Source organism: Pseudoliparis swirei, chromosome 11, assembly GCF_029220125.1.
Source record: "Pseudoliparis swirei isolate HS2019 ecotype Mariana Trench chromosome 11, NWPU_hadal_v1, whole genome shotgun sequence".
Taxonomy (NCBI): Eukaryota; Metazoa; Chordata; class Actinopteri; order Perciformes; family Liparidae; genus Pseudoliparis; species Pseudoliparis swirei.
This window is the reverse complement of record NC_079398.1, coordinates 5555215-5564922: the sequence shown is the minus strand read 5'-3', so window position 1 is coordinate 5564922 and position 9708 is coordinate 5555215. Positions and strand designations below refer to the sequence as shown.

The 9708-nt window shown below is 46.1% G+C and overlaps 1 protein-coding gene across 1 annotated transcript in view; it reads left to right on the top strand.

The window, feature by feature from the left end:
* Window positions 1–5733, top strand: part of LOC130201144 (ras-related GTP-binding protein D-like) — an 11022-nt gene extending 5289 nt beyond the window's left edge. Inside the window, exon 3 of the mRNA XM_056425875.1 lies at window positions 5447–5733. Coding sequence (XP_056281850.1) covers window positions 5447–5542 — 96 coding nt within the window. The 3' untranslated portion in view covers window positions 5543–5733. The remainder of the gene's footprint in view (window positions 1–5446) is intronic.
* The last annotated feature ends 3975 nt before the right edge of the window (window positions 5734–9708 follow it).

The window sequence follows — 9708 nt, the reverse complement described above, 5'->3', positions numbered from 1 at the left end:
GAGGAAGGTCTTAAGTCTACTCTTAAACGAGGTGACTGTGTCTGCCTCCCGGACTGAAGGTGAAGCTGGTTCCATAGAAGAGGAGCTTGATAACCAAAGGCTCTGGCTCCCATTCTACTTTTAAGACTCTAGGAACTACAAGTAGTGCCGCATCTAATGATCGCAGCTCTAGTGGGGCAATATGGTACTACAAGCTCCTTAAGATATGATGGTGCATCACCAATCAAGGCTTTGTAGGTTAAGAGAAGAATTTTAAAAGTGATTCTTGATTTTACTGGGAGCCAGTGCAGAGCAGCTAGTGCAGGAGTGATGTGATCTCTTTTCTTAGTTTTAGTGAGAACACGAGCTGCAGCATTCTGGATCAACTGGAGGGACCAAAGAGACTTATTAGAGCAGCCTGATAATAAGGAGTTGCAGTAATCCAGTCTCCAATTAACGAACGCGTGAACCAATTTTTCTGCATCTTTTTGAGACAAGATGTGCCTGATTTCTTTAAATATTACGTAGATGAAAGAATGCAGTCCTTGAGATTTGCTTTACGTGGGAGTTAAAGGACAAGTCCCGATCAAAGATAACGCCAAGATTCTTTACAATGGTGTTGGATGCTAGGGCAATGCCGTCTACAGAAACCACATCACCAGATCATTGATCTCTGAGGTGCTCAGGGCCGAGTAAAATTACTTCGGTTTTGTCTGAGTTTAACATCAAGAAGTTGCAGGTCATCCTTGTTTTTATGTTTTTAAGACATGCTTGAATTTTACTTAGTTGGTTGGTTTCATCGATCGATATAGTTGAGTATCATCTGCATAGCAATGAAAGTTTATGGAGTGTTTCCTGATAATATTGCCCAAAGGAAGCATGTATAAGGTAAATAAAATTGGTCCAAGCACAGAACCTTGTGGAACTCCGTGACTAACGTTGGTGGTTATCGAGGCATCATCGTTTACAAATACAAACTGAGATCGATCTGATAAATAGGATTTAAACCAACTTAGTGCCGTGCCTGAAATGCCAATCGACTGCTCCAGTCTCTGTAATAGGATGTCATGGTCAATGGTGTCGAATGCAGCACTAAGGTCTAACAAGACCAGTACAGAGATGAGTCCTTTATCTGCTGCCATTAAGAGGTCATTTGTAATTTTCACCTGTGCTGTCTCGGTGCTGTGGTGTTTTCTAAATCCTGACTTAAACTCCTCAAATAAACAATTATGATGTAGAAAGTCACACAACTGATTTGCGACCACTTTCTCAAGGATCTTGGAGAGGAAGGGGAGGTTAGAGATCGGTCTGTAGTTAGCCAACACCTCTGGATCCAGAGTGGGCTTCTTCAGGAGAGGTTTAATAACAGCCACTTTGAAGGAGTGTGGTACGTGGCCTGTTAGCAGAGACACATTGATAATATCTAATAGAGAGCTGCCAATTAAAGGCAAAACGTCTTGAAGCAGCCTCGTCGGGATGGGGTCCAAGAGACAGGTAGACGTGTTCGAAGTAGAAACCGTTGAAGATAATTGGTCACGGTTGAAGGGAGAAAAGCCATCCAAATAAACACCAGGGCATACAGCGGTTTCCAAGGCCATTCCACTTGAGGACAGATTGGCACTGGTTAAGGGCAAGAGATTATTAATCTTGTCCCTAATAGTTAACAAATTTTCATTAAAGAAGTTCATAAAGTCATTACCACTGAGGTCTATAGGAATACTCGGCTCCACAGAGCTGTGACTCTCTGTCAGCCTGGCTACAGTGCTGAAGAGAAACCTGGGGTTGTTCTTATTTTTCTCTATTACTGATGAGTAATAGGCTGCTCTGGCATTACGGAGGGCCTTCTTATAAGTTTTAAGACTATCTCGCCAAACTAAGCGGGATTCTTCCAGATGAGTTGAACGCCATATGCTTTCAAGCTTTCGTGACGTTTGCTTCAGTTTGCGGGTCTGAGGGTTATACCAGGGAGCAAACCTCCTCTTCCTCACTGTCTTCTTCTTCAGAGGGGCTATCGAGTCCAGTGTCATTCTCAGTGAGCCTGTGGCACTATCAACAAGATGATCAATCTGGGACGGACTAAAGTTAGACCAGGAGTCCTCTGTTATATTGAGACATGGTATTGAATCAAATGCAGAAGGAATCGCTTCTTTTAATTTAGCTACAGCACTGTCAGTTAGACATCTGGTGTAGAAACTTTTGACTTAACGGTGTTCACTCCGGTAGTATAAATTCAAAAGTTATGAGGTTGTGGTCTGACAGAAGAGGATTCTGTGGGAAGACCTTCAAATGCTCAATGTCAACGCCATAAGTAAGAACAAGATCAAGCGTGTGGCCAAAGCTGTGAGTGGGTTTCTGTACTCTCTGACAGAAGCCAATCGAGTCCAACAATGAGATGAATGCAGCACTAAGGCAATCATTATCAACATCCACATGAATATTAAAATCTCCTACAATAATAACTTCATCAGTTTTAAGAACCAAACTTGATATAAATTCTGAGAATTCAGATATAAACTCTGAATATGGACCTGGTGGCCGGGACAGAATCACAAATAGAATTGGCTGTAATGTTTTCCAGGTTGGATGTGAAAGACAAAGAACAAGGCTTTCAAATGAGTTGTAGTGTAATTTAGGTTTAGGATTTATTAATAGGCTCGAGTCAAAGATGGCTGCTACTCCACCTCCTCGACCGGTGCCTCGAGGAATGTGAGTATTAATATGACTTGGAGGAGTCGATTCATTCAGGCAGACATATTCTTCATGCCTCAGCCAGGTTTCAGTTAGACAACATAAATCAATGTGATTATCTGATATTAAATCATTGAGTAACACAGCTTTAGATGACAGAGATCTAATATTTAGGAGACCACATTTAATAGTCCTGTTTTGTTGCACTGCTGAAATAATGGTGTTAACTTGTATAAGGTTATTGTGTACGACTCCTCTTCTGCTTACTTTTGATATAATTAATTTAAGTTTAAGTGGCCGTGGGACAGACACAGTCTCTATGGAGCTCTGGGAGGGACTGGGTGAGAGGGGGCGGATGCCCCGGGGGAGGGATGTGCTATGGGGGACACTGGGTGACAGGGATGACAGGGGCATGGGGCTACTCTGTTTCTGCTTTATGACATGAACCCTGCATTGTCACAGATATGGCTGTCCGTTGATCAACTTGGTTATGTTTGCAGAAATGAGACGCGCTCCGTCCAACGTGGGATGGATGCCGTCTCTCCTCATCAGATCAGGCTTTCCCCAGAAAGTCTTCCAGTTGTCTACGTAGACCACATTATTCGCTGGGCACCTCGACAGCCTGCGGTTGAAAGACGACATTCGGCTAAACAATTCGTCTGTCTGCAAATTTGGGAGAGGGCCAGAGAAAACGACGGTGTCCGACAACGTCTTGGCATAAGCACACACGGATTCCACATTAATTTGAGTGACTTCCGACCGGCGGGCTCGGGCGTCATTACCACCGGCGTGTATTACAATCTGACTGTATCTCCGCTTGTCCTTAGCCAGCAGTTTCAAACAAGACTCCACGTCGCCCGCTCTGGCCCCCGGGAGGCACACGACTGTGCTCCGCGGCTTCGCTATTTTCACGTTCCTGACTATCGAGCTCCCGATAACCAGGGTGTGTTCCTCAGCGGGTGTGTCGCTGAGCAGGGAAAACTGGTTGGAAACGTGAAGTGGTTGGTGCACAGTGAGATTCTGTATAGACTTACTACTCCTGCGAACAGTTACCCAACCACCCGGCTGCTCGGGAACTACCGGAGAACAGCTAACAGCTGACTGTAGCTCCGCGCCGGCTACGGGAGAGGGCGGGCTAACTAGCATAGCTGTCTGAGCTTCGATGGCGCGGAGCCGTGCATCTAACCCACTGAGACCTGCCTCCAACCTAGCAAATAAACTACACTTGTTGCATGTATCGTTATCATTAAGGGAGGCAGAGGGAGAACTAGACATGAGACACACTGAGCGGGAGGGAGAGAAGAAGAAGTCATGCTCGCTGCTGAGCTGGCAACCGGAGCTTACCGGAAGAGTGAGATGATGCGTTTCAAGACTGGATTACTGCAACTCCTTATTATCAGGCTGCTCTAATAAGTCTCTTAGGTCCCTTCAGTTGATCCAGAATGCTGCAGCTCGTATTCTCACTAAAACTAAGAACAGAGATCACATCACTCCTGCACTAGCTGCTCTGCACTGGCTCCCAGTAAAATCAAGAATCACTTTTAAAATTCTTCTCTTAACCTACAAAGCCTTGATTGGTGATGCACCATCATATCTTAAGGAGCTTGTAGTACCATATTGCCCCACTAGAGAGCTACGCTCACTAAATGCGGGACTACTTGTAGTTCCTAGAGTCTTAAAAAGTAGAATGGGAGCCAGAGCCTTTAGTTATCAAGCTCCTCTTCTATGGAACCAGCTTCACCTTTAGTCCGGGAGGCAGACACAGTCACCTCGTTTAAGAGTCGACTTAAGACTTTCCTCTTTGACAGAGCTTATAGTTAGGGCTGAATCAGGTTCACCTGGTCCAGCCCCTTGATATGCTGCTATAGGCTTATAGCTGCTGGGGGACGTTTTAGGATGCACTGAGCACCTATCTCCTCTTTTTTCGCTCCTTAGGGATGAATTTTCATCTCTCCATCACACATTACTAACTCTGCTTTCTCCCCGGAGTCCTTTTGACTTCACGTCTCATGGGGTCATCGGACCCTATGAGACGACATAGATCCTATCTGCCTGATGGATCATCGAGGTCTGGGTCGTGGAATTCCTGCCACCGACTACGCCACTGTCCTGTTGAGACTCCGCCCACTGTTGAGACTCCTTCCACTCCTCCTCTCTACCTCCATCTGCCTGATGGATCGTGGAGGTCTCCATCGTGGAATATGCCTACTATGAACTATTCATACACTCTGTCATATTCATTGAATGTATTTAAACTCTAAATCTGTCCTTCTGTACACATTACATCTATTGCACCTGTCCATCCTGGAGAGGGATCCTCCTCTGTTGCTCTCCTGAAGGTTTCTTCCCTTTTTTCCCCCTGAAGGGTTATTTGGGAGTTTTTCCTGGTCCGATGTGAGGTTTTGGGGCAGGGATGTCTGTGTACAGATTGTAAAGCACTCCGAGACAAATTTGTAATTTGTGAAATTGGGCTATACAAATAAACTGATTTGAATTGAATTGAATATCATTACTTATGGAATTACTTATTGTATTATGGTATTACTTATGGTATTTTTGTAGTTTGACTTTCTTGTTCTGAGTTTGTACTCGTGGTTGAATTCACTTATTGTAAGTCGATTTGGATAAAAGTGTCTGCTACATGATGTTGTTCTTTTTATTAAGAGGTCATGCTTCTCTCATACACAACTAATTCACAGATTTGTCAGTGATATACTTCTTATCACAGTTTAATATGAGATTCAAAAGATGTATAAATGTATGTTTCTCTTTTCCACAGACGTCCAGCAGCTGTTGGTGGTTAAAGAAGAGGTTCCTTTTGAGCAGCAGGTCTGGAGCTCCAGTCTGGACCAGGTGCATCCAGAGCCCCCGCTAGTTAAAGAGGAACAGGCAGACCAGGAGAACCCTGAGCCCCCCTACATTAAAGAGGACCAGGAGAACCCTGAGCCCCCCCACATTAAAGAGGAACAGGAGGACCAAGAGAACTCAGTGCCCCCCCACATTAAAGAGGAACAGGAGGACCAAGAGAACTCAGAGCCCCCCCACATTAAAGAGGAACAGGAGGACCAGGAGAACCCTGAGCCCCCCCCACATTAAAGAGGAACAGGAGGACCAAGAGAACTCAGTGCCCCCACATTAAAGAGGAACAGGAGGACCCAGAGCCCCCCCACATTAAGGAGGTACATGAGGAACTCTGGACCAGTCAGGAGGGAGAGCAGCTTCAAGGGCTGGAGGAGGCTGGTCTCAAGTTCTCATTCACTCCCGTGAAGTGAAGCTGAAGAGGAAGCTCAGTCCTCTCAGCTTCATCAAAGACAAACTGAACCGATGGAAATAGAAGCTGATCGAGATGATTGTGGAGGACCAGAACCAGCCAGAAACGCAGATCCAGATAGACCTCCAGATCCTGATGAAAAGACTGGAGACTCTTCAGAACCAGATACTTATGACTCTGTTGATTGGAAGAAGACCAGGAACCTCAATCAGGTTTAAACTCGTTGAATAATGATGAAGTTTCTGTCAGTGATTCAAAATGTAGTTCTAGTGAGAAACCATTAAGCTGCTCTAAATGTGGGAAAAGATTTCACCTCAAATGAGATTTTAAGAAACACATGTTAACTCACACAGTAGATAAATCTTTCAGCTGCTCAGTCTGTAGAACATCTGTTGCACGGAGTGAAACTTTAAAGAGTCATGTGTTAACTCACACAGGAGAGAAACCTTTCAGCTGCTCACTCTGTAAAACATCTTTTACTGAGAGGAGACATTTAAAGAGACACATGTTAACTCACACAAGAGATAACTCATTTTAGTTGTTCTGGTTTTGGTAAAGTTGACATTTATTCCACTCCCTCACTTGTCAACAAGACCTTGAGAAACTGGACCTCCCTCGTTTGGGGCAGTGACTCACTTCCAACTGGGAGGCCTCTATCCACTAACCACTACGAAGCCATCTCCACTCAGAGAATATTATCTGGGTAGAGTAGTCACCGTGTTTGTTTTGTTTAGCTTTACCTGCCCTGTTCTTTGTCATCGGGTATTTTATGAACCCCCGAGTGTTCCTGTTGTGCTTGTAGCTGCTGTCATAGCGATCCAGTCTGCTGAGCTTTGTTGTGTTGAGATCCTCCACCAAGAATATGTCAGCAGACTGTATTTCATCAGTTATCGGTCCAGTGACGCGGCTTTTGTGTGATACAATTACAGTTACTGTACTTTACTGCTGCAGTGAGGATCTGCCTTGTTTGGAGTGCTTTCTTCTTATTTTTGTTTCCATCGACTCTCATCCCCTTAATCCGGGGTCGGGTCTTGGGGGCAGCAGACCCAGCAGGCTGACCCAGACTTCCCTCTCACCTGCAACATTTTCTAGCTCTTTCTGGGGGATCCTGAGGCGTTCCTAGGCCAGCAGCGAGATGTAATCCCTCCAGCGGGTCCTGGGTCTTCCCGGGGTCTCCTCCCAGTTGGACGTACTTGGAAAACCTCGAAAGAGAGACGTCCAGGAGGCGTCCGAATCAGACGCCCGAACCACCTCAGAGGACTCCTTTCGATGCGAAGGAGTAGCGGCTCAACGCCAAGCTCCCTCCTGATGTCCGAGCTCGGTACCCTATCTCTCAGGCTGAGCCCGGCCACCCTACGGAGGATATTCGCGACCTTGATCTTTTGGTCACGGCCCAAAGTTCGTGACCATAGTTGAGGATTGGAACGTAGACCGACCATCAAATTGAGAGCGTTGCCTTTCGGCTCAGCTCCTCTTCACCAAGACGGTCCGCTATAGCGCCTGTTTTACTGCTGCAGCCGCACCGATCCGCCTGTCGATCTCTCTCCATCTTACCCTCACTCGTGAACCAGACCCCGAGATGCTTGAACTCCTTCGCTTGGGGCACTCTGTCCCACCTGGAGGGAGCAGTCCACCGGTTTCCGGCAGAGCACCATGGCCTCAGATGTGGAGGTGCTGACTCTCATCCCCGCCGCTTCACACTCAGCTGCAAAACGCCCCGAAAATAAAGATGGTTAAACAAACTGTCAAGCTGATACAGACTCCAACACAAGTGTATTCAGCTAAGATTAAGCTACTTTAGAATTAGATTCATAGAAAATAGGTTGTATATAGACACTTTAGAATTATAGTGGAACGCTGAGCACATTGGCCCTCTTTCTGCCACACAGCATCTCACACACACACACACACATTGGCTCTCTCTCTGCCACCCCCACCCCCACAGCTACACTGGCCCTTTGTAACTATCCTGGGACCGACCTTCTAGCCACAGCTCATCCCATCCCAAAGAGATAAGACTATCTTAAGACTCCCGAGCTCGTTAGAGAATCTTCAAAAAAGCAACAAGTGAATCATGTCTTTGTCCCGCACATGAACTCTTCAAGCAGAGTCAATGCACCCCAAATACACAGAAATGAGAAACAACATGCACACACTACTGATGGCTGGAGAAGGAAGACCTGGGTGGGGCCTAGAGGGTTGGACTACACCCTGTGCTCCAATGAGGCTCCTAAGTCTAAACCACGGGCCGCCTCCTACTTATTATGCAAATCCAATCACAAATGCTCTTAAAGACTTTATATGCATAACTAATCTTTTGGAATGTCAGTCTGTCAGGAATGGAGCGAGCGGAGGCCCTTCCTACAGACCCGAGTACACGCATTCAGCTTGTGTGATACTCTGTTGAATAAACCTGATTGAAGTTCAACTAAAATCCTTCTGCAGTACGGCTGGTCTCTCCTGCACGCGTAGTCGTGGATTGGTTAAATCGCGACACTACACATCAGTTTTTCTGGTATTGTCTTGTGTTTCATGCGTTATGTATTGTCATGATTATATGCATTTAAATTGTTTTACATTGTCATAGTCTCTTTAGGTTCTTGTTACCTCTGCATCGTGGGATCAAGTGTTGGTACCACTTGCTCCTCGGAGGCCTGTTGGAGATCTGGCTCTGGAGCTTCTTCAAGCTGGGACTGAAGAAGCTCTCGCTGGTCTGCCGCTCCTTTACTGGTCCTGCAGATTCTGCTGGAGTCTCTCTGTGGAGAGAGGAGGACACTTGGTTGAAGATAGCTCGCTCTAGAGTTTTGGAAAGAAAAGGCAGAAGAGAGAAAGGTCTGTAGTCGTTGACTTCAGACGGGTTGAGGGTGGTTCCCTTCAGGAGACGGTTCACTCTCGCCTCCTTCAGAGGGTTAGGGAAACGTCTGGTTGAGAAGAAGCTGTTGATAAGATGGGTGAGAACGGTTAGAAGGTCAGAAGCAACAGCCTGGAGAATGTGAGGTGGGATGGGGTCAAGAGGTCAGGTGGTCGGGGCGCCGTAGATTACTAAGGTAAGAACCTGATCAGGAGACAGGGGGATGAAAGAGGGAAGAGAGGGGGACGAAGAAGAAGTTCATGGAATTGTAGTGAGAGAAGATGGATTAGTGAAGGAGGAGCGTGTGTTGTCCATCTTGTTAGTAAAGGAGACGACAAAGTGGCTCTGTAGAAGTGTGGAAGGAGGGGGACAGGGGAGGTCAAGGAGGTTGGAAAATATAGAGACTAGTTTAATGGGGTTAGAGAAAGAAGATTGAATTAATTTTTTTGTAGAATGAGCTTTTGGCATCAGAGATAGAGGCAGCGAAGAAGGAGAGAAGAGATCGATTGGCTAGCAGGTCGTCTGCATGGTTACATTTCCTTTCAGACGCTCGCTAGGCGTCTCTCGGCGGTAATCGGGAAGACAGCGGCAGAGACGACGGAGAATCAGCTGCAGGTGAAGAAGCCGAGTTGGGAAAGCCGATCAGCGTTATGATAAAAGAACTAGTTAACTAGATCCTGTTGGATTGGCGCATTGCTCAAATAGTTAATAAAAGGCTTCCAGGTCTCATCAAAAGGATTCACTGGAATCTCTGAGTCCAAATCTGATCTTTTAAAGTTTTATATGATTTAGGATCTCTTTGAACTGTTATGTGTGGGTGGGAGAGCGTGTTTCCACTTAAAAAGTATGAGGTGTCTAGCTAACGGTGTCGTGAAGGCCAGGAGGCAGGTTGTGTGTGTGTAAGTGTGGCAGAGGGTAG